This window comes from Oncorhynchus nerka, linkage group LG25 (assembly GCF_034236695.1).
Source record: "Oncorhynchus nerka isolate Pitt River linkage group LG25, Oner_Uvic_2.0, whole genome shotgun sequence".
NCBI lineage: Eukaryota > Metazoa > Chordata > Actinopteri > Salmoniformes > Salmonidae > Oncorhynchus > Oncorhynchus nerka.
Window position 1 is genome coordinate 48468382 of NC_088420.1, and position 25522 is coordinate 48493903.

The 25522-nt window shown below is 43.7% G+C and overlaps 1 protein-coding gene and 1 pseudogene across 4 annotated transcripts in view; both read right to left on the reverse strand.

The window, feature by feature from the left end:
- Window positions 1–8930, reverse strand: part of LOC115109609 (cyclic nucleotide-gated cation channel beta-1-like) — a 28022-nt gene extending 19092 nt beyond the window's left edge. For 2 of the 4 annotated variants that reach the window (XM_029634717.2, XM_029634716.2), the window contains exons 1-13: window positions 8534–8930; window positions 6978–7071; window positions 6392–6425; window positions 6200–6251; window positions 5969–6077; window positions 5787–5818; window positions 5516–5621; window positions 4035–4064; window positions 3435–3459; window positions 3236–3320; window positions 2897–3003; window positions 2119–2173; window positions 1901–1989 (exon numbers count right to left, since the gene is read on the reverse strand). In XM_029634717.2, coding sequence (XP_029490577.1) covers window positions 1901–1989; window positions 2119–2173; window positions 2897–3003; window positions 3236–3320; window positions 3435–3459; window positions 4035–4064; window positions 5516–5621; window positions 5787–5818; window positions 5969–6077; window positions 6200–6251; window positions 6392–6425; window positions 6978–7070 — 817 coding nt within the window. In that variant the 5' untranslated portion in view covers window position 7071; window positions 8534–8930. The remainder of the gene's footprint in view (window positions 1–1900; window positions 1990–2118; window positions 2174–2896; window positions 3004–3235; window positions 3321–3434; window positions 3460–4034; window positions 4065–5515; window positions 5622–5786; window positions 5819–5968; window positions 6078–6199; window positions 6252–6391; window positions 6426–6977; window positions 7072–8533) is intronic. The other 2 variants (XM_029634720.2, XM_029634719.2) reach the window with 2 other exon arrangements.
- Window positions 8931–10364: 1434 nt separating this feature from the next.
- LOC115109610 (matrix metalloproteinase-15-like) lies at window positions 10365–25116 on the reverse strand (annotated as a pseudogene).
- Between the last annotated feature and the right edge of the window lie 406 nt (window positions 25117–25522).

Here is a 25522-nt window from a genome sequence, read left to right on the forward strand (position 1 = left end):
GGAGGTGTAGCATTTGAATTGAGGGGAATGTTTGAAACCCACAATTAAAATATGACATGCTCTTATTTTATATTCCATTTAAACGCATTACGCCCAAAGGAATACTGTGCAAAATGTTTTGTTGAATTTCATATCATCAATCTCTTAACATGACACATAATATTTCATATGACATCTTTATTCTTAAAAAAAAAATATTTCACATGTTTTTATACTGTCAGCCATACTGTTATGTCATCATTTATAATCTATTTTATAATAAATAACTTGATTGCCTTGACTGTGTTTGTCAAATCGTCTCTGGTGGATTTCACTAAAAGTCAATTCAATCAAATCAAAATAAATAACATTACAAATTTAGGCCACATAGTTCAAGGCGATGAGAATAGGTCACAAGGGCAAAACATGTCGGGTCTTTTGTGTGTGTGCGCTTTTTTAGTGTCATAAAATAATCTCTCGTGGCTTAAGTTTTTGATGTGAAATTATGCCACAAGCACACCATACAAAATGGCAGCTTAATATGGTCTCTTTCATGTACAAAAACTATGAGTATCAATGATGTCTGATAGCTCTATGTGTCTGTACGCATTTTCTAATATAATCCCTTAATGTATCCAAATTGTTGCAAAGATTACTTCAATGAAGACAAGACACCATTTCTTGCTACATATCGACAAGAGTTGAATAACTGACATCAACAGACAAAACAGTTCATGTTAATAAACTGACATACACTGACTAAATACATTTCAAATCAAACAAAAATATCTGAAATCCATAAAGAAAGGGGAGTTCAATTTCTTTTCAAGCAATGTCTCACAGCTACCGGGTTGATCAGTTGAGCTGTATAAATGTCCACAATCATCTATGTCAGTAGGAGAAGATGGACTGCGTTAGGCTGTCTAAAACGGACCAACAGAAGATGGACTAAGTTAGGGTCTGTCTGAAACAGACCAACAGAAGATGGACTAAGTTAGGGTCTGTCTGAAACAGACCAACAGAAGATGGACTAAGTTAGGGTCTGTCTGAAACAGACCAACAGAAGATGGACTGCGTTAGGGTCTGTCTGAAACGGACCAACAGAAGATGGACTGAGTTAGGATCTGTCTGAAACGGACCAACAGAAGATGGACTGAGTTAGGATCTGTCTAAAATGGACCAACAGAAGATGGACTGAGTTAGGATCTGTCTGAAACGGACCAACAGAAGATGGACTGAGTTAGGATCTGTCTGAAACAGACCAACAGAAGATGGACTGAGTTAGGGTCTGTCTGAAACAGACCAACAGAAGATGGACTGAGAGAGGGTCTGTGAAACGGACCAACAGAAGATGGACTGAGTTAGGGTCTGTCTGAAACAGACCAACAAAAGATGGACTGAGTTAGAATCTGTCTGAAACGGACCAACAGATGATGGACTGAGTTAGGATCTGTCTGAAACGGACCAACAGAAGATGGACTGAGTTAGGATCTGTCTGAAACAGACCAACAAAAGATGGACTGAGTTAGGATCTGTCTGAAACGGACCAACAGAAGATGGACTGAGTTAGGATCTGTCTGAAACAGACCAACAGAAGATGGACTGAGTTAGGATCTGTCTGAAACAGACCAACAGAAGATGGACTGAGTTAGGATCTGTCTAAAATGGACCAACAGAAGATGGACTGAGTTAGGGTCTGTCTGAAACGGACCAACAGAAGGAGAGGGTTACGGTCTCTTCGGTTCTTTAACACTTTATGGAATATAGAAGAAATAGTAAAAAAATACAATTAAATAAATGAGATAGAATGTGAGTCTATTATGTGATTTAAGATCTGATTTTATTTTGAACTGGGACATCAGTTTGAAGGGAAGAGAAATTTTTAAAAAATATATATAAAAAAATAATAATAAACACTTACTATTCTGCACAACTTCAACGTCATCTCTTGATCTCACGACAGGCTGTGGCATCTTGAGGCCGAGGCCCGTCACAAACCAGCCCACGACACTGTGGTACACACAGAGAAACACTTTACTAATGGGCCAAAAGGAACACAGAAACGTACAAACAGACACATACAGACAGCTGAGCCTACATTGTGATAGGAGTCGCATAGCGCTCTCGGGTGAAACTTACTTGGAGTTTTGTGAGTCCTCGTCACCTTTGAGAGACTCAGGAGGTGGCGATAAAACTGAGAGGAAAGGAGAAGACAGGTGTACAACAGTAGCGTAGATGTACAGCTAGTAGATTTAGACTATACGGACCAGTTTCCTGGACACAGATAAAGCCTAGTCCGGGACTAGAAAGTTATTTCAATTGAGATCCTCCACTGGGTATGCTTCTTAGTCCAGGACTAGGCTTAATCTACACTGAGTGGACAAAACATTAGGAACACCTGCTCGTTCCATGACATAGACTGTAAGCTATGATCCCTTATTGATGTCACTTGTTAAATCCACTTCAATCCGTGTAGATGAAGGGGAGGAGACAGGTTTAAGAAGGATTTTTAAGCCTTGAGACATGGATTGTGTACGTGTGCCATTCAGAGGGTGATTGGGCCAGACAAAAGAATGAAGTGCCTTTGAGCAAATGGGGTATGGCCGTAGGTGCCAGGCGCACCGGTTTGAGTGTGTCATAAACTGCAACACTGCGTTTCCTGTGTTTATCAAGAATGAACCACCACCCAAAGGACATCCAGCCAACTTGACCCAACAGAGGGAAACATTGGAGTCAACATTGGCCAGGATCCCCTGTGGGACGCTTTCGACACCTTGTAGAGTCCATGCTCCAATGAATCGCGGCTGTTCCGAGTGCATAAGGGGGTGCAACTCAATATTAGGAAGGTGTTCCTACTGTTTGTACAATCAGCGTATGTCCAGGTAACCGGCCTCAAACATTTAAACTCTGACTGTACCTTTGTCAAGAGATGACCTCTTGCTCTGAGCCTTACTCTGGGCCTCTACGTAACCTGCAGGGAGCATCACAGGCTGAGGAATAACATTCTTAATCCAGTTAACCACTCTGCAACGCAAGACAGACAGGGAGGAAGAGGAAGAAAGAGAGGGGGTAGAGAGAGAGAGAGAGAGAGAGAGAGAGAGAGAGAGAGAGGGGGGTGGGAGAGGATTAGGATTAAGACAAGCTTTGTCAGCAAGTACAGGTGGATTTGGCTGTGGAGATGTGTTTGTTCAGTGAGGTAAAGATGGAAGGCAAGGTGGGAGGGGGTGGGGGGGAGGGAGGTCTCTGTGTGACTCACTTGAGGGGGAACTGTGGTACCCGATCCTCTTCCTCATCGTCTGAAAAGATCTCCACCACAGGTATGTGTGGGAGGGGCTCTGCGTCTAGACAGAAAATAGACCACATCAATAATAACTAGTTATAAGTCATCCATAATAAGTCAAAGAAGTTACAACACAAAAAAATGGGATTGCTGTGTGACAAATGTAAACATGTACCTGGCACATCTTTCATGTTATAAACCTGAAAAAAAGAAGCCAGAGTCACAAAGTTCATTTTTACAATGAAGGTTATATGGGATATTTACCACATTACTGTTTTGATCATGTTATGGTGTGTTATTACATGATAATAGTTTAAAATGCTCCTCTGATGTCCAGTTACGAATGGCAGGGTGATGTTTTAAAGCAATTAGGAATCTACCGATATGATTGTACCCATATCTGTACCCATGAATTTGAAACTTTCTTTCACCACAGGATCTGGAATATGTGAATTGATGGCAACTTATAGGAAGGTTCAAATGTTCAGAACAATGTTTTCGTGTCATAATCATTATTATCATAATGTATCCTATTGCACATGTCTGTAAGATAAGGAGTAGAATTCATCAATCATTGATATCATTTGTCCAGAACTTCACCATTTTTTTATTCTATCCTTGAATCCTTCAAGTGAATGTTTGAACGCATGTGAAGCTTTTTGAGCAAATGCTATGGTGGATTGATTGCAGACTACTGATTGTAAGACTACTCAGACTACTCAGGGGGTAGATGGGTGTCCTGCCCAGATACAGCCTGTTATTTAGCTGTACTTACACATGGCTCTGCGATATACTCTTCGTGCGTCTTAAGTACATAAAGGAACATAAAGTCAAAAAAAAACTCGTTACGGGGATTAGAAAAAGAAACTCCAGCAAAATGGCATTTTTGTTATGTCATATATGAGTAATCAGCCCCCCCCCCCCCCCCCCGCTCCCCCAAGCTAATGTCTGAAAGCTGAACAAGAATACAATTGAAACTACAGCAGGCGGACCTCGGGAGAGCCTGGGAAGCCATGACCACTCCGTTTTAAGAGGGCTCGATGCTTTTAAAACTAACAGTAGGCCTACTGTAAAAGAAACCGTTAAATGGAGTAGATACTTATGAGATAATGGTGAGAGGAAGTCGGCAACGTCTTAACACCATGGATATCATAACAGATTATTACATTTCTAAACCTCTCTCGTGGTATTATGTTGCTATCGCGTCTCACTCACAGCTCTCCGAAAGCCCTGTGACACCATTGGCTTTGATTAAGCGAGTTATTCAAAAGCCTGTTACATCATTATAGACCATCGCCGGATATTCATCAAGCGGGGGAGCAGAATTGTTTTACAAAAGTGATTTTAAGTGAGAATATTGCATTATCGTGGGGAGCTAAGATTTTAATGTAGCATCATTACTAGGCATGTAGTAATTATGTTTTAAAAGTTATTATATTGTTTCAAAGCTATTATGAGGGCAACCTGACAAAAATGATGTTTTAAATTTATGTTTCATCTAGGAAAAAAGGTTGTTGGTTTTTTTCACCTTTATTTAACCAGGTAGGACAGCTGAGAACAAGTTCTCATTTACAACTGTGACCTGACCAAGATAAAGCAAAGCAGTATGACAAAAACAACAACACAGAGTTACACGTAAACAAATGTACAGTCAATAACACAATAGAAAAAAATATATGTACAGTGTGTGCAAATGTAGAAGAGGGGAGAGGTAAGGCAATAAATAGACCATAGAGGCAAAATAATTACAATTTAGCATTAACACTGGAGTGATAGATGTGCAGATGATGATGTGCAAGTAGAGATACTGGGGTGCAAAATAGCAAGAAGATAAAATAATATGGGGATGAGGTAGTTGGGTGTGCTATTTACAGATTGGTTGTGTACAGGTACAGTGATCGGTAAGCTGCTCTGACAGCTGATGCTTAAAGTTAGAGAGGGAGATATAAGTCTCCAGGTTCAGTGATTTTTGCAACTCGTTCCAGTCATTGTCAGCAGAGAACTGGAAGGAAAGGCGGCCAAAGTAAGTGTTGGCTTTGGGGATGACCAGTGAACTATACCTGATGGAGCGTGTGCTACGGGTGAGTGTTGCTAAGGTGACCATTGAGCTGAGATAAGGCGGGGCTTTACCTCACAAAGACTTATAGATGACCTGGAGCCAGTGGACCTGGAGCACCACGTGCTCTCCTGAAAAAATGCATCTACAATCTACTTCCACAGAAACCGTGACATAGTGACATGATAGTGTCAACTCACCTCTGTCTCCTCCTCCTCCTCCTCTCGAATATCCTCTCTGTACTTGTCATCCGGCTGAGGCACCACCTTGCTCAGTCCCTCTGCAATCCACTTAATCACCCCATTCCTGTTGGAAGTAGGAATCGTCAGTCAATTAATAGAGCTATCAAACTTTTTTTTTGAAAAAGATGATATATTTCCACATTTCAACATACTTTGAAGTAATATACAACAACAAAATTGTCAACGGAATTCACAAAACCAACACTTTAAAAAAGTCCTCTCTTTGTACCTTTCATCCTCTCTTTGTACCTCCTGCAGTGACTGATGGATGGAAGGAGAAAGTGGCGGGATAGAATTAGAGAAACATAGAATCACATATGAACCCTTTATACAGCTCAAAAAGACCTAGAGTGATTGAATTAGAGACTGGTTGATTGATACAGGTAGTGTTTGGTACAGTCTAACATTCACCCTGGATACAGAGTTGGATCTGCTGAGGTTAGGGCTGCCTGTTGGTTGAGGCAGAGCACTGGTGAAGCCATTGGAGAGCCAGGTCATCACTCCACTCTGACTCTGAATACTGAGAGAGAGAAAGAGAGAGAGAGAGATCATCATCACCACCGCCACCTTCATCACCATCATGGCAAAAAGTCTGTATGCAAGCAGACCAGACTGCTCACAGGTCAAATTGTACACACATACCCATTGTCCTCTGAAATAACCTCTTCCTTCAGTGTGGCTGGTTTTGCATTGACTGTTGAGATTCACGTACATAAAACAGAAGTGAAGAAGAGGGTTAACAAATTGAATAGGCATTTATAAAACACACGTATTCACGGTTGTTTCGTTGTTTTACAAAGCTATGATACACTGTTTGAAGAACAGAAGCATCACCTTCTTTTTTGACTTCACCTTTAGACACTTTTTGCTTTTGGAGAGAAAGATGGAGAGAGACAATCAGGTAATGTGAAGAGGACAAGTCATAAATAATATAATTTATTTTGTGATTTTTAAAATCTTTTTGGTAATATCATGTGAGGTGATCAGATATACAGGTGAGTTGATTTGTGAGCAGGTGTGATTAGTGTGTTCTTACTGGTGATGCAGGTGTGATTAGTGTGTTCTTACTGGTGATGCAAGTGTGATTAGTGTGTTCTTACTGGTGATGCAGGTGTGATTAGTGTGTTCTTACTGGTGATGCAAGTGTGATTAGTGTGTTCTTACTGGTGATGCAGGTGTGATTAGTGTGTTCTTACTGGTGATGCAGGTGTGATTAGTGTGTTCTTACTGGTGATGCAGGTGTGATTAGTGTGTTCTTACTGGTGATGCAGGTGTGATTAGTGTGTTCTTACTGGTGATGCAGGTGTGATTAGTGTGTTCTTACTGGTGATGCAGGTGTGATTAGTGTGTTCTTACTGGTGATGCAGGTGTGATTAGTGTGTTCTTACTGGTGATGCAGGTGTGATTAGTGTGTTCTTACTGGTGATGCAGGTGTGGGATTGACTGTCTCCTGTCCCAGAGAGCCAGGGGCGTCAGGGGGCTGAGGAACCACTTTCACCACCCAGTTAAACATCCTGTGACAAAGGCAAATACCAGGACAACAGCTCAGTAAGTAGGGCAACATCTGCTGAAGTGAGCATCCCATAATATGAATAAACCAGATTTGTTTCTATGTCGTCCGGTACCTCAGAGACAGTCAGAATGTCACATATGCTGCAATGGAGCATGAAACTCCTGAAGGTTCATCTAGCCACTTCAGAGACCATGCTGATTATAACAGTCATTGGTGAACTATTTTTCATGCACGTGAAATCGTTTTTGCAATGTCATGTCATGTGGGATCTTGTGGGGAGCTTTGACTTTGGCTTTTTCTGGCAGCTGTTGCGTTGTTGTGTATTGGCATTGCCAATAATCGCTCTCCACATCCTGCTTGAAGATAATAATTGCCAGTACTTGAGCCTGTGATTAAAGAAGCTCTGCTGTTTTGGTCTTATGAAGCTCCAACCACATTGTTTGGCAAAGCCTGACGTTTAAAGAGGAAACAGAATAGCACGTTTCAAGGCATAACCTTCATCACACACTACTGACAAGCTGCTTTCGAGGACAAGCGAGTTACCGCAGAAGGGAAGACAGGAACAACAGTCAGGAAAAGGATTTCATCCAACTGTTAGAGAACACGCTGAAAAAACAACATGTGTGGCTGTTCTGCCTTTTTGTGGGTCTCTAAAACAACCATTTCATTATTTTATCTTGAATATAATCAAATTCAAATAAAATAAAATGTATTCTCCAACTGTACATGTCATCCCATGTACAGGCCAAGTGAGATCAGGTTGCACCCACTCTGTCGCACCAACAAAACATGGCCTCTGCCACACTAGTATACCTGTAGAGAACCTGTGCATGCTGGCCATGTAATCCCAGACTGACTTTCTCTGATAGATTATCCCTTGCCACTTGATATTTGGCCTAATCTGAGGATCACAGCTCAAACTGTGCACCTTTGATTTCTTTGCATCAAAGCAGGCGCCAGCAAGTGACTACATTATAAAGTCACAAAACACACTGCAGCAGTGCAGCCTAAAGTGCTCTGCAAAAGTAAAGGATTCGTCCCTGCAGACCGTAGCACTAGGAGTGGTCTGTACCCCCTTCGTCCCTGCAGACCGTTAGCACTAGGAGTGGTCTGTACCACCTTCGTCCCTGCAGACCGTAGCACTGGGAGTGGTCTGTACCACCAGCTCTGTAACAAACAACCGCGCGCACATCATCAAAATGAACTATATTCAAGTGAACTATTGCAAGGCAATGAACTGTCGCAAGGATTATCAATTTGCGCAACACCACCCACGCCTACTTTTAAATGTTCACATATACCTGTAAATGTCTACACACAAGCCTCACAATCTGTTTTACAATAGAAGCACACCACAACGCTGACGTCTCACCAACACATTTGACAAGAAACCCCTTAGTAAATCCAGTCAAGTTACTCAACGTGCAGAGGTTAGGTGAAAAGGTAGTAGCAACATATCGTACCTGTATGTTCAGTGGTGCAGCAGCATACCTGACAGGGACACAAGAGCCCAGGACGGACAGCGATGTTCTGGCTGGATTAGGATGAGACTCGCCTAACGGGATTATGGACCTGAAGGACGGCACTATCCTGCTGAGATTAGCAATGAGAATAATGAAAACCTCAGGCCATATATGTAACCCAAAGACCCAGGTCCAAATTTACATGGTTCTATACTGTAGAAGTTTGAAATAAAAGTAGCTGTTTGAGTTAATAAAAACAGTTTGAACCTTTAACATGAATACGGGGGTTCACTGTCAGCGGAGTGCCATTTGGAGTGGTACTCTGTGGTTAACACTGTAGCTACTGTGTACCGAACGTGTCTATCTCTCGCCTTATAACTGTCTGTCTGCTCGCTGCTAGTATAACTGTTTCTCACGATTGTGAAATGTACATAGCACAGACGTCACTCTTGTTGTGGTGTGTGGTTACAGTTTGGGCTATAAAAAGGTGTCCTTGTAGTAGCCAGTGTAAACCCTGTAGCACACGCCAGGGGATCATTACCTGTGATCCATGTCTGTCAGGTACAATCAGGGACTGAATTACTTCTAGGAAATAGGACATGCACTCATCACGTGGCATTACAGTAGGTTTGCCTTGGGCAAATGAACGGCCATTGGTTTCCTGATATCTGAATAGTGTGTCCAGGAAGATTACTGTGTGATAAGCCACAGGTGTAGCGCGAGAGAACCGTCAGCCTCAGCAGAACAGGGGATTGAGCATCCAGGTTAAACCCATAGCAATTTAGAACACATATGACGTGGGGGTGGGGGGACATCGGTCACAGCAATCTCCAAAGGCTGCATCTTGTTCAGGCATCCGCAGATGTTTTGTATTGTCGGCAGACATCAGTGAAGAAGCCCCGTCCGCAGGGTTCTTTTGTAGGGTCTGTCAGATCCCCTAGAACCCCTGTCTTCGAGTACCCACAAGTTTGCACTTAAAAATAAAATAAAAATCCCCACACAGGCTACCCTGGTTCAACTACTCAACTAATCATCAAGCCCTTGGTTAGTGGAATCAGGTGTGCATGTGTGGCGTTAGAATACAAAATGTGCAAACATTTGGGGGGGGGGGGTCCACAGTTGGAGAAGATGAGAAACACTGCTCTATGGCTCGGCCTCTAGTGGAGTTCTATAGGGCTGAGCAGCCAAAAGGCAGGCGATCCCATAAAGAGATAAGGAGGGATAAGCCAGGAGGAAGAATGAACGTGGTGGTGCCATACCGTCCTCGATTCTGATTGGACAACACGCAGTGGCGACAGGTAAGCGTTAGCCAGTCCCATTAGAGGAAACAAGCACGCCAGAAAGGGACTGCTTAGAGACAGGGTAGGAGGACAGCATGGAGAAAACGACAGAGGGAAAGTAAGAAAGATGGGTAGTCTGTAGAATCCAGAAAGAGAAAGGTGGCGGCAATGTCTGAGCTGGTCGATTGAAGCTAATCCCGATTCACCGTGGCGCAAGTCGTCAGTGAGGTGCTCTCATGCGCACACTTTAAACCATTTAAGGCTATTCCATTTTAAAATCAGGCTGTGTTTAAAGTAACTTGACGTCAGAGGTTGTATCTATAGTATGTCACGGTAGCGTAGAGAAGTAATTCAGAGCAAAATAATACTGTCCAGTCAGTTTTCCATGCGATATTCATTGATAATAGTAGATACAAAGACTCCATCTTTTGGTCATACTTAGAAAAACAGACATGAACTGCTGTTGGAATACAGTGGAAAATACAATGAAAGAGAATGAGAAACTGTTCATACTCATAATAGCATGCTCACCCCAAATTGCACGCAAAGACTTGTTTGCCATGACTCATGTTTTATTTTGAAATCCTTATACATTTCATACATTTACATGTCCTGCATGCATCATTTAACTCTGCTAATGTACAGAGAGCACAACACAAAATGTTGTGCGAATTTTCAAACGTTTTTTAAAAAATATGTTTTTAAAAGTATTGGTTCCTCTCCAACAACCGGCTAATACAAAACACAAACAATAAATGACAAAACACGGGTGATTCACAACCGACCACAAACCTGAAGCATATACAACCATTTTTTGTTTACTTGTGCATAGTGGCTTTGCTGAGGAAAAACCTCTAGGACTAATGGTCTTCATCTGTCTATTGTGCAAAAAAATAATTGCACTCTGGGTGTAGTATAAAAAGTGTTTGGCTTTTGAATGAGGGAGGTTGGCACACAAAGAGTTGGCAACGAAGGAAGAAGTCCCACAGAGGGGCATTTTAATAAAAGAAAAGAAAAAAATGGCAACAAAGAGTTGTAAGACATCATTTATGGTTAAGTTCAACGTAAATACTCCAACAGTCCTCATCACAAAGCCCTGTGACACCATCATCACAGATTAGAACTAAAGCCTCTCCTAGGTATAGAGCAGATTCTCAGATCGAAACAGAGACTGCAGATGGAGAATGTCTACAGTGAAACATAGCGGCAGGGGAGGGGGAGTCTCACAGGAAGACATCACCAGCCAAACCGCTCAGTAAAATAAGTTTTGAAAAATAGGAGTGGGCCTCGCTAATCTAGGTCAGGAGGCTCAATGCCAATGTAGCTCCGCTCAGCCCCTCCCCTTTCCCCCCCCCCCTCCCAAGAGAAAATAACTCTAACTCAGGAAAAGGAAATGCTGGCAGGCATCCTAACCCCTCCCCCGGCTCTGCAGCCAAAATGACTAAATCAGCAACATCTGGGTAATGTCAACCAGACTCCGTTCTAGCAGACTTTCAGCCTTCCTAAATATGTGTACAATGAGATATACCACTTTTTGAACCCCTGTATTTAATTTCACCCCAAGGGGGTCTGAATATCAATATCTAAATCCGCCCTTTTATGGATAAAGTCCGGGCTGTTGTAGACTAGAGGAAAGACACAGTGGGAGGTGGTGGTCTTGTCTTTTCAGCACACACAACAGTTAGACATTCCTTTGCTGGTTGTAGACAGGCACCACCACTCTGTTTTATAAGGACATTCGTGGATATCCTTGGCTTGAACACATAAAACTACAACAGGGTACAAACTAACTAACAACTAAAAAATCAAAACACTGGGTGTTAAAAGTGCAAATTGCCTGTTATAAACTGGTAAAGGAGGAACGATAGGGAGATTATGTGCTTGCGTTTGTATGCAATGTTTGTGTGTGTACTGTATGTGCCTGTGTATGGTGCGTGTGTGTGTGTGTGTGTGTGTGTGTGTGTGTGTGTGTGTGTGTGTGTGTGTGTGTGTGTGTGTGTGTGTGTGTGTGTGTGTGTGTGTGTGTGTGTGTGAATCCATTTCTGGAGCACATCAAACCCACTCTTGCAGGGATCGTTTGCAATGGACCAAAAGTCTGGGCGCCTCTTTCTTCTGCAGGGTGTTGATAATAGCATAGACCAATAGTAGGATGCACAGCACCAGGACCAGGGGCACGGTCACCATGATCAGGGTCATAACCTTGGCCTCGTTCTCAGCCATCCTCACCACCACATCCACCTCTTTGTCCTCTGCATCAGGTTCATAATCCACATCGTTGGTGTAATCCGTATCTGTGTCACGGTCCACATCATCCGGGTCGGAGCCAATTGGTGGTTGTGGTTTTGGTTGGTCGACTGTGGGCCACTTGCGGCCCGTTACTGTGTCATCTGTATCGGGGTCCACATCCGGTGCTCCCTCACAGCCCATAAAGTCTTTAAGGATGGATCTAGGATAGCCTGGGTCATCTTTCATTTTCTGGTTATCAAACCGCCAGTACTTGGAGCCCTTGTAGAAGTAGGTGTAAGCTGGTTCGGTATGGGGAAGACAAAGATACGGTTGAGGCAACTGTTGAAATGCACTGTGGGAATTTACTGTGAGCATGCTATTTTTTCTCTCAAATTATAAAAAATTTAAAAAAGGTCTGAGCCATTGTTAATCTTTTTGGGGTTTTGCGTCTTCTGATCCAACTGTTTATTCATCATGACACAAGTTCGTCACACTTCACAGGATAGTGTCATTGCCGAGCCGTGCTAGTAATATTTACAGTACGGTGAAGCTTCAATTGGACTAGAGGCTGTTTTTAATTCCCCTTCACAAGTACCTTTCCATTTTGATGAAAAAAATAAAATAAAAAACGACTTATCAGAAAGACATTTGGGCCGTCAGATTAGTTTTTTTTTTCACTACAGGAAACCACTTTGAAAAGCATTAGCTGGGGTGGGACTTTAGGATAGATTCTGAGACATCGACATTAGAATACTTTTGCCAGGCACTCGATTTCTGGGTGAAGCATGGGCGACCTCTCCAAACCTAAGATCTCATGCGTCCCAACCCTTTCCCCTCTCAGCTCAGAATCTATAGCCTCCCTCCATTTTTACGGACAGTTTCCCTTATAGTGACTCACTCACCGCCATCGTCACTGAGGAAGGCTCCTTTAGGAGAGGACGGGACCTTGCCCCACCTGGAGACAGGTTTAGGGTAGTCTCTGTCACCGGTGCGGGACTCTTCATCAAAACGCCAGTATCTGCAGGAAAGGACGGTGACAAGACAGATGATTTAACACATAGTAGTTAAATGGGCTGATGATTACTACCGCAAGCAACTTATGTCTTTCTGTCTCTCAAAAGTCAGGGCTGAAACGGCTTTCCCTTGACTAAATGAATGTCATTTCACTTTTATATTTATCATTCCACACTACATCAGTCAGTTAGTGGAGATTGAATATGGTAGAGTAAGGCAAGGCATTCGGGGGCATGTGGTCACCTGTCTCCTCTGAAGAAGTATGTGTAGCCGGTGGGCTCCCACCAGATGGCTGTGTCGATCCTGTCTGAGGGGATGCCCTGACCATACTCTACCAGGGGCTGGGGGTAACCAGGCACCACGTCAGCCTCCCTGAACACCCAGTACCTGTCCCCTACAGAGTGAGAGGAGGAGAGGGTAGAGGGCAGATGAGAGGGTAGAGGACAGAGGACAGAGGAGAGGGTAGAGGACAGAGGAGAGGGTAGAGGGTAGAGGACAGAGGAGAGGACAGAGGAGAGGACAGAGGAGAGGACAGAGGAGAGGGTAGAGGCCAGAGGAGAGGACAGAGGAGAGGACAGAGGAGAGGGTAGAGGACAGGGGAGAGGACAGAGGAGAGGGTAGAGGACAAGAGGAGAGGGTAGAGGACAGAGGAGAGGGTAGAGGACAGAGGTGAGGACAGAGCACAGAGGAGAGGACAGATGAGAGGGTAGAGGACAGGAGAAAGTAGAGGAGAGGGTAGAGGACAGATGAGAGGGTAGAGGACAGAGGAGAGGGTAGAGGGCAGAGGAGAGGGTAGAGGACAGAGGTGAGGGTAGAGGACAGAGGAGAGGACAGATGAGAGGGTAGAGGACAGGAGAGAGTAGAGGAGAGGGTAGAGGACAGATGAGAGGGTAGAGGACAGAGGACAGTGTAGAGGGTAGAGGACAGAGGAGAGGGTAGAGGGCAGAGGACAGAGGAGAGGACAGAGTAGAGGACAGAGGACAGAGGAGAGGGTAGAGGACAGAGGACAGAGGAGAGGGTAGAGGACAGAGGACAGAGGACAGAGGACAGAGGAGAGGGTAGAGGACAGAGGAGAGGGTAGAGGACAGAGGACAGAGGAGAGGGTAGAGAACAGAGGAGAGGGCAGAGGACAGAGGACAGTGGAGAGGGTAGAGGACAGAGGAGAGGGTAGAGGGCAGAGGACAGAGGAGAGGGTAGAGGACAGAGGACAGAGGACAGAGGACAGAGGAGAGGGTAGAGGGTAGAGGACAGAGGAGAGGGTAGAGGACAGAGGACAGAGGAGAGGGTAGAGAACAGAGGAGAGGGCAGAGGACAGAGGACAGTGGAGAGGGTAGAGGGCAGAGGACAGAGGAGAGGACAGAGTAGAGGACAGAGGACAGAGGAGAGGGTAGAGGACAGAGAACAGAGGAGAGGGTAGAGGACAGAGGACAGAGGAGAAGGTAGAGGACAGAGGACAGAGGACAGAGGAGAGGGTAGAGGACAGAGGACAGAGGAGAGGGTAGAGAACAGAGGAGAGGGCAGAGGACCATCAAGAAGAGGAAGATGTGAGAAGAGAGGAAAGAGAAGTTAAGCACAGGTTTCATTTGCAACATTTGATGCCAGTGATTTGTTACTATCTCAGATTCAACAAACAAAGTTTACTATAACAGAGCCCAAAAAAATGTAGCACTCTTAAAAACACTAAAGCACATTCAACCGCTGTAAACACACTACTGATGCAACTCGTGGTTGTCCTTTGTGCGAGAACACACAGAAAGTTAAAAGAGTCCGAACACATGAAGAAATGGTGCAGCCCGTACCCCTGCTCTACTCTATCCCCTCCAAGTCTTATTCTCTACTCAGACTGAAACCTAGGAAATCAGCATCTGGAGCAGCGACTGATGCAATCCATCCAGGCCTGCCAGCTGCTTTCCACTGCTGCTAGCTGCACCCCATGAGCCTCTTCCCGACTGTAGTTTTAAACATGAGGAATGCAGTGGAGAAGGATGATATCTCGGTCCCTGTGTTTCTAGAGTGAACGCCCCCAAGTAGATTTCAACAATTTTACAAAAAAAGAAACTTCAAGGAAAATACAGACCTTTGAAAAAGACAAATTTCCCGTCGTGCCGTTCATAGCCAGAGTCTATATCATCAGGTAGTCCAACCCAGAAGACAGAAATGGGCATTGGGTAGTTGTCCAGAACATGGTTCCTTCTAACTCTCCAGAACCAGCGACCCTGGAAAGGACAGAAGACACCATCAGAACATATTGACTAACTTCATCCTCTTTTGGGAGATTAGTATGAAGTATGAATTAGTACAGCTAAACAAACTAAAAAAAAACTGTATTCTTAGAATAGCTCTGCTTCTCACCTTGAAGACGAACATCTCCCCTCGCAGCATGGTGACCGTATCAAAGTCCCCGTCACAGATGTCCAGGGCGGTGTGGTCTGGCTGCACAGGGCGACGAGGCTCATCTCTCCTGATGTAGGGGGTCACCGGCACAGGGTCGGGCCAGGGAATGGTGGGCTCTGGGTCAGGTATTGGAGGGAGGTGAGGTGCATCGGTGGGATCTGGTTCAGGTTCTGGTTGGTCTGGGGTGTCAGGGTCATAGGTGGGGCTGGGGGGGTCTGTCTGGAGAGAAGTATAAGGGGGTGGTGGGGTTTAGATCTGGAGGAGCAGTGGTGGTGGGGTCTTGGTGAGGCGCGGTGTCATCACTGGTGGTGGTGGGGGGTCCTGAGTGGGAGCATCGTCTGGAGGCCCTGCACAATCCAAGATGATGACGTTATAAATTCCACTAGTTTGAATGAATTAATCTAACACATATCCCTGCTTGCCCCCCTCTGTTGCTTATTAGCACGCGTGCACACACACACACACACAAACACACAAACACACACACACACACACACACACACACACACACACACACACACACACACAGGGAGAGTCTAATTTTCCACTCCGTGCTGTGGCAGGAAGCCCATGGAGCTTTTTGGAAGGAAGCCCTTCTGGTTGCACAGTGACAGAGAGAGGAAAAACAGACATACAGTACTTACACAAGACGTACAACCTTTAAAGGGACACTTCAGGACTGTATCTACTTCCCTAGAGTCAGATGAACTCGGGGGTTAGCATTTTTGTGTCTCTGCGTGCTGTTTGAAGGAAGTTGCTAACTAGCGCAACTGCTAACAACAGTTCATCTGACTCTGAGGAGGAAGATAAAGGGCCTCGTTGCCAAAACCCCAAAGTATCTGTTGAACTATCAGTGTGAACTACGACAAGGATCCCTAAATACTATCTTCAGTGTGTCTGCAGTGCACATACAAACATTCACTAGTTCTGCGACACACAAAGGCACAATGACTTCTATTCAGTCATGGTCAGAGTAGGATCATTGTAAAAGCATGTATGGCATGCTGTGAGGGAGAATCTCAATTGAAGGGGGTCTATTGTGTATGTGTGTGTGCACATGCACTGTAGGGGCCTGAGGAAGGGCTCCTCACCATATATCTTCTGTATTCCACTCCTGTCATCGTCCGGGAGTGAGAAGGTCTTTGTGTCCATGTACTGGTAGAGGGGAGCCATGATGGCACTGGGGTTGTCAGAGTGCTCCAGGCCCAGAGCATGGCCCAGCTCATGCACCGCAACCAGGAATAGGTCAATACCTGGGAGCAGAGGAGGGAGAAATGGAGAGCAGGAGAGAGAAAGATGGGAAGAGGAGAACGAAAATGAATATCAAAAGATATCAATAAGGAATTCATTTAGAAACAAATGACATGGAAATAGTAACAGTCATTTGTCTGTGTGTAATGACTGACTGAGGAGCCAATGGGGGCAAAGGGGACAGCGTGTCTATCTAACCTGATGGATTATGGTTGTCAAGGGTCCACGGTTCGTCTGCGTCAAAGTGTGTGTCTCCGCCCATCCCGGGCCCTGGGTAGTAGGCATGAGCCAGGGATCCCCCTTCGCCGTCAAACAGAGACATGTCTCCATGGAAACCAGAGGCAAACAACAGCATGATATCTAGCGCGTCCTGGCTGCTGTTGGTGACGTCTTGGAAGGCGATTTCTTCGAAGCTCAGTGGTGTCACATGCTCCCACACCAAAAAGGCCTTGCGGATGGCTTCTCGTGTCCGCTCCTCACCCACCTTTGGGGTAGTATTCATAATGCTGGGAGAGGGGGTTGAGGAAAGGACAAGATATTCTTAGTACTTACACATACAACACTGAAAAAAATATAGAAGTGCAACATGTAAAATGTTGGCCCCATGTTTCATGAGATGAAAAAAGGTCCCAGACATTTCCCATACGCACAAGAAGCTTATTTCTCTCTCGATTACATCCCTATTAGTGAGCATTTCTCCTTTGCCAAGATAATCCATCCACCTGACAGGTGTGGCATATCAAGAAGCTGATTAAATGGCATGATCATTACACAGGTGCACCTTGTGCGGGGGACAATAAAAGGCCACTCTAAAATGTGCAGTTTTGTCACACAACACAATGCCACAGATGTCACAAGTTTTGAGGGAGTGTGCAATTGGCTGACTGCAAGAATGTCCACCAGAGCTGATGGCAGAGAAATGATTGTTAATTTCTCTCAGATATGCTGCCTCCAATGTAGTTTTAGATCATTTGGTGGTACGTCCAACCGGCCTCACAACCGCAGACCACCTGTATGGCGTTGTGTGGACGAGCGGGTTTGCTGATGTCAAGGTTGTGAACAGAATGCCCCATCGTGGTGGTGGGGTTATGGTATGGGAAGACATAAGCTACGGACAACGAACACAATTGCATTTTATTGATGGCAATTTGAATGCACAGAGACACCGTGATGAGATCCTGAGGCCCATTGTCGTGCCATTCATACTCCGCCATTACCTCATGTTTCAGTATGATAATGCACGGCCCCATGTCGCAAGGATCTGTACACAATTCCTGGATGCTGAAAATGTCCCAGTTCTTCAACGGCCTGTATACTCACCAGACATGTCACCCATTGAGCATGTTTGTGATGCTCTAGACTGATGTGTACGACAGCGCGTTCCAGTTCCCGCCAATATCCAGCAACTTCGCACAGAGGAGTGGGACAACATTCCACAGGCCACAATCAACGGCCTGATCAACTCTATGCGAAGGAGATGTCGCACTGTATGAGGCAACTGGTGGTCACACCAGATATGGACTTGTTTTCTGATCCACTCCCCTACCTTATATTAAGTATCTGTGACGAACAGATACATATCTGTATTCCCAGTCATGTGAAATCCATAGATTAAGGCCTAATTAATTTCTTTCAATTGACTGATTTCCTTTTTTGAACTGTAACTCAGTCAAATCTATGAAATTGTTGCATGTTGAGTTTATTTTTGTTGTTGAGTATATATATAGAGAGAGGGTCATTATAAATGATGTATGTGTTGTCAGTGGTTTATACACATATGGGAATGCAGGTCTCTTTGAGATATTGTTAATACTGACGCTTCGCACGGCCGTCAGTTCAGTCAGGGGGAAATCTGTGAGATTCCCAAAATGGATTTCTGAGAATCCCCCAGCATACATAGACCTACCACACACCTGTAGGTCAGATGGTTCTTGTCCCACTTCTGGTCAGTGAGAGTGTATCGTTTCCGCCTCATACTGTTCTCAGTCTGCCCAAAAGATTTGTCTGGGACTCCACAGCGAGGCCTTCTCATGGCCCTAAAGGGAAGAGAAAAACAAAATTGAAAAGAGCCCTGATAACCACAGATAGGATTAGATACATTGATGTTAATTTAAGGCTAGAGAGTGGTTCCATACTCCTAGACCAGGAGGTGCAACTCTTATCTGGCTCAGAAATGCTCTATAAATTTAATCATGACCCTAGATTATCTTGGCATCATTATCAATTTAGTCTATCAGGCTGTACAGTCAACCTGGAGTGCTTCAGACACTAGGAGAAGAGTATAATTTTGGCTGTCAGTGCCATCCATACGTCAGTGTGGCATCGTCCATCTCTCCAGTGACCTCCAGGCCATAGAAGCGCTGCATGTCGCTGACAGCATTTGACAGGATCTGAGAGGACTGCATGGTGGACATCTGTCTGCTGGCCTGGGACAGGTAGCCAAAACTCCGCAACCATGACTACAATTACACAACAGGGATAGAGAGATGGACAGATGGAGAGAGATTGAGCGAGTGTGTGTGTGTGTGTGTGTGTGTGTGTGTGTGTGTGTGTGTGTGTGTTTGTGTGTGTGTGTGTGTGTGTGTGTGTGTGTGTGTGTGTGTGTGTGTGTGTGTGTGTGTGTGTGTGTGTGTGTGTGTGTGTGTGTGTGTGTGTGTGTGCGTGTGTGAGACAGAGAAAGAGAAAGAGTCAGAGAAAGAGCCAGACAGAGATAGAGAAAGCGAAAAAGAGAATGAGAGAGAAACAACAAATGGAGAGAGGGGGGTTAAAAAAAAAGAGAAGAATAGAGACCCGAGAGGACAGAGAAACAGATGGTTTCTATGGCATTCCTCCTTCGAGTCCTTATTGGCAGCTTAGAGATCTACTGATCCGATCCTGTGGTTAATAGGACCGACCGAGCAGAAGTCACGGGGTCCAACAGTAAAAGCTTTGGAATGTAAGCCGTTAAAGGGACTGTTCACCCAAATGACAAAAAGACACATTGGTTTCCTCACCCTGTAAGAAGTCTATGGACAAAGGTATGATAGAAATCCATGCCTTGATTTACTTTCCCTGGCACTGTTTCCACATGCTAATGTTTTAGCATTTGTGGTACAAATCCCATTCAAGTATTGGGACCGATATTAGCATTGTTCGTGCATCATGTTCAAAACAGCTATGTGACTTTGTTGAAGTTACAGTCAATTTGAGATACTTTCGGGTGATTTGGACATGATGCGCGAAAAATTATAATGTCGGTCCCATGACTTGAATGGGAGCTGTGCCACAAATGTGGAAACAGTACCAGAGAAACCAAACCATGGATTGTTTACAGGATAAGGAAACCAATGTGTCATTTTGTAATTTGGCTGAAGTCTCTCTTTAACACAAAACAAATAACTTACAGTATATACAGGAAATGTAAAAAAAAAAGATTAAACTGTCTATATTCAACTGTACTATATATATATATATATATATATATATATATATATATATATATATATATATAGTACAGTTGAATATAGACAGTTTAATCATATATATATATATATATATATATATATATATATATCAAATCAAATCAACTCAAATGTTATTTGCTGAAAACAACAGGTATACAACAGAATACAACCTTACCATGAAATGCTTACTTACAAGCCCTTAATCAATATTGCAGTTCAAGAAAGAGTTAAGAAAATATTTACCAAATAAACTAAAGTAGAAAAGAATAAAAAGGAACACAATAAAATAACAATAACGAGGATATATACAGGGTCAATGTCAATGTAGCCCGTACACAGGCTGGAGGTGTGTTTTGGTTCATTGTCCTGTTGAAAAACAAATGATAGTCCCACTAAGCGCAAACCAGACAGGATGGCGTATCGCTGCAGAATGCTGTGGTAGTCAGGTTGGTTAAGTTTGCCTTGAATTCTAAATACATCACAGACAGTGTCACCAGCAAAGCACCCCCACACCATCACACCTCCACCTCCGTGCTTCACGGTGGGAACCACACCATGTGGAGTTCACCTACTCTGCATCTCACAAAGACACAGTGGTTGGAACCAAAACTCTCAAATTAGGACTCATCAGACCAAAGGACAGATTTCCACTGGTTTAATGTCCATTGCTTGTGTTTCTTGGCCCAAGCAAGTCTCTTCTTCTTATTGGTGTCCTTTAGTAGTGGTTTCTTTCAAGCAATTCGACCACGAAGGCCTGAGTCACGCAGTCACCTCTGAACAGTTGATGTTGAGATGTTGTCTGTTACTTGAACTCTGTGTAGCATTTATTTGGCCTACAATCTGAGGTGCAGTTAATTGCAGATTTCTGAGGCTGGTAACTCTAATGAACTTATCCTCTTGCAACAGAGGTAACTCTGGTTCTTTCTTTCCTGTGGCGGTCCTCATGAGAGCAGGTTTCATCATAGCGCGTGATGGTTTTTGCGACTGCACTTGAAGAAACTTTCTAAATTCTTGAAATTTTCCCGGATTGACTGACCTTCATGTCTTAATAAAGTAATTAGATTGTCGTTTCTCTTTGCCTATTTGAGCTGTTCTTGCCATAATATGGACTTGGTATTTTACCAAATAGGGCTATCATCTGTATACCACCTCTACCTTATCACAACACAACTGATTGGCTCAAACACATTAAGAATGAAATAAATTCCACAAATGAACTTTTAACAAGGCACACCTGTTAATTGAAATGCCATCCAGGTGACTACCTCATGAAGCTGGTTGAGAGAATGCCAAGAGTGTGCAAAGCTGTCATCAAGGCAAAGGGTGGCTACTTTGAAGAATCTCAAATAGAAAATACATTTTGATTTGTTTAACACTTCTTTGGTTAATACATGATTCCATGTGTTACTTCATAGTTGTGATGTCTTCACTATTATTCTACAATGTAGAAAATAGTTAAAAAAAAATAAAAACCCTTAAATGAGTAGGTGTGTCCAAACTTTTGACTGGTACTGTATACACTACTGTTAAAAGGTTTGGGGTCACTTAGAAATGTCCTTGTTCCCCCCCCCCCCCCCCATTAAAATAACATCAAATTGATCAGAAATACAGTGTAGACATTACTAATGTTGTAAATGACTATTGTAGCTGGAACAGGGTGATTTCTAATGAAATATCTACATAGGTGTATAGAGGCCCATTATCAGCAACCATCACTCATGTGTTCCAATGGCACTTTGTGTTCGCTAATCCAAGTGTATATTTTTAAAAGGCTAATTGCAATTATGCTAGCACAGCTGAAAACTGTTGTCCTAATTAAATAAGCAATAAAACTGGACTTTTTTTAGACTAGTTGAGTATCTGGACCATCAGCATTTGTGGGTTCGATTACAGGATCAAAATGGCCAGAAACAAATAACTTTCTTCTGAAACTCGTCAGTCTATTCTTGTTCTGAGAAATTAAGGCTATTCCATGCGAGAAATTGCCAAGAAATTGAAGATCTCGTACAACGCTGTGTACTACTCCCTTCACAGAACAGTGCAAACTGGCTCAGAATAGAATGAGGAGTGGGAGGCCCCGGTGCACAACTGAGCAAGAGGACAAGTACATTAGAGTGTCTAGTTTGAGAAACAGACGTCTCACAAGTCCTCAACTGGCAGCTTCATTAAATAGTACCCGCAAAACACGTCTCAACGTCAACAGTGAAGAGGCGACTCCGGGATGCTGGTCTTCGAGGCAGAGTTCCTCAGTCCAGTGTCTGTGTTCTTTTACCCATCTTAATGTTTTATTTTCATCGGCCAGTCTGAGATATGGCTTTTTCTTTGCCAGCATCCCGGAGTCGCCTCTTTAAATTGCCATCGATAAAATGTAATTGTGTTCATTAACCGTAGCTTATGCCTGCCCATACCATAACCCCACCACCACCATGGGTCACTCTATTCCCAACGTTGACATCAGTGAGCCACTCGCCCACACAACGCTATACACACTGCCATCTGCTCGGTACAATTAAAACCGGGATTCAACCGTGAAGAGCACACTTCTCCGGTGGCCATCAAAGGTGAGCATTTGCCCACTGAAGTCGGTTACGACAACGAATTGCAGTCAGGTCAGGACCCTAGTGAGGACAATGAGCATGCAGATGAGCTTCCCTGAGACAGTTTCTGACAGTTTATACAGAAATTCTTCGGTTGTGCAAACCCACAGTTTGATCAGCTGTCTGGGTGGCTGGTCTCAGACGATCCGCTGGTGAAGGAGCCGGATGTGGAGGTTCTGGGCTGGCGTCGTTACATGTGGTCTGAGGTTACGAGGCCTGTTGGACGTATTGCCAAATTCTCTAAAATTATGTTGGAGGTGGCTTATGGTACAGAAATGAACATTTAATTCTCTGGCAACAGCTCTGGTGGAAATGATTGCAGTCAGCATATCAATTGCACGCTCCCCTCAAAACTTGAGACATCTGTGGCATTGTGTTGTGTGACAAAACTGCACATTTTTAGAGAGGCCTTTTATTGTACCCAGCACAAGGTGCACCTGTGTATTGATCCTGCTGTTTAATCGGCTTATAGATATGCCACACCTATTAGGTGGGTGGACTATCTTGGCAACTGAGAAATGCTCACTAACAGGGATGTAATCAAATTTGTGCACAACATTTGAGAGAAATAAGCTTCTTGTGTGTATGGACTTTTTCTGGGATCTTATATTTCAGCTCAACATTTTACATGTTGCCTTTTTGTTTGTTCAGTATATATATATAATATACATATATATATATATATATATATATATATATATATATATATACATACATACATACATACATACATACATACATACATACATATCTGGCATATTACATATATATATATACACACACCATTAATCTAGCCAGAACCAGAAATGTATCTGTCTGTAAAATCTGGCATGCAAGATTAATATACCATTAATAATCCAATGGAAACAAAGAAAGACACCCGACCAAGACATAGCACAGAGAGCTTGCCTTGCTAACTCCTTGAAAGGGGAATTTAAAAACGTAATGGGCCCACTGAGCACAGCTGGAAAGTTAATGCGTTCTCTGTAAACAGGCATGCATTGCACACACACGCACAGGCGAGTGAGCGAGCGGGAGAGTGAGAGAAATCAGCCACCATAAAGACAACTGATCAAAAGTGATAAATCTGGATGTCTTGCACAACATGCCTGTAGGAAAAACAGCACAGTAGGTAAGGAACACATTCTGTGATTTATAGGCGTGTAAATTGAGTTTTAACCTACAGATCAAACTTTTCCCCAACACATAGTTACTCCTAATATGCCTGCCATATGAAGTGAGAGAGTTAGGAAAAGGTCAAGGGTCATAAATCTGCGCACCAAATAGTTCCATTAATTTGCGCATGACCTGTTGACCAGCGATGACAAGACCATGAGAAGTCATTAGAAGATGAACAGATCAGTGAAGACCATGTAGATCATCACTATCTGACCACCAGGATAATATGGTCATGCAATGCCGGACTGCCACAATTCCATAAAAAAAACATCCACACATTCATATAAAATACTGTACCTCTGCGTTGAAAGTGTCATCGTCCGCATTGGTCACAAGCCTGTTGCACAAGAGCAAGACGAGCGGAGCCATTATTTGTTTCCACAGCCCCAGAGAAGCGCGCCTCCAAAGGATTGCCATCTTTGTGCGCACTCGTTAGCCCGTGCGAGGGCTTTTCACAGTCGGTTGTGATTGGAAAGTTCTGTCAAGTGATGGGTGAACCGCTATGTGACTACATACACTTTTTTTGTTACATTCAAAATACAGTTTTTCCTGTGTGTTTTAGAAGTTCTCTCCGCACTTCAACCCCTGGCCATTATTTAGGTCGCGGTGCGCTCAAATCAGATCGCTTGCAAACTATCCAAGTTTCCGAAACAGTTCGGCTTAATCTCACAGGAAGAAATACTTCATTTGCAATTTTCCCCAAAGATGTGATCACGGGTTATTCAAAGCCCGGAGTCAGTTTTTCTGTTAAATCCCATGTCCTAATGTCCCACACGGTCTAATGTTTAAACGGTCATTTCCTCTGGCATATTACAGATATCAGACTGCGTGCTCCTTCCACTCTACACATTCAACAATAGCTTTCATGCACGAGGAAGTATGAGGGAGAAGAATAGGAACGAAAAAAAAGTATTTTAGTTGCAACAAGCTTTGTCTTCTTTGTGGTACGATTATGTATCCATCCAATCAATGCACAATGCACTTTGCTGAAACACTTCAATGTGGAGGATAACCTGTAGGCTAATAAAAATGAACAAAAATGCAATTGTCTTAAATTATTTCCCCCCAAGTAGCCAGAAGGCATCCGTTAGATTTCCTTATTTCCCCTCAACCACAGCATGCCTCTTGCAGGCTGTGTTGGACATTGATAGTCCAATAAACTCACTGCCTTCTGAGATCTGCTAGAAAACAAAAAGGGAGTAGTGACGTTCTGCTAGAAAGAAGGGGAGGATAGCGGTGTACATACTGTGGTGTGTCTATTGGACAAAGCAATTTTCCTCTGGAAAGTAACTCCCCTTGTCTGGCAACCCAAACTCCTTGATCCAGCCAAAAACGCTACGCCCACGGACGAGCGAACGGCAAGATTTTAAGGGCAAGTGCTACTCGGGATCCTTGGGATGTCCACCCCTAAATCCAAACCGTAACCTAACCATAACCCTTCCCTAACCATAACCATGTTACATTTCAACTTCAATGGGATAGGGACGTCTCAAGTACTCCGGGTAGCACAGACCAAGAAGAATCTAGTGCGAGTCGTCAGGGTAGAAGTCCTCTGCCTCTGGAGATAGATAGATAGATAGATAGATAGATAGATAGATAGATAGA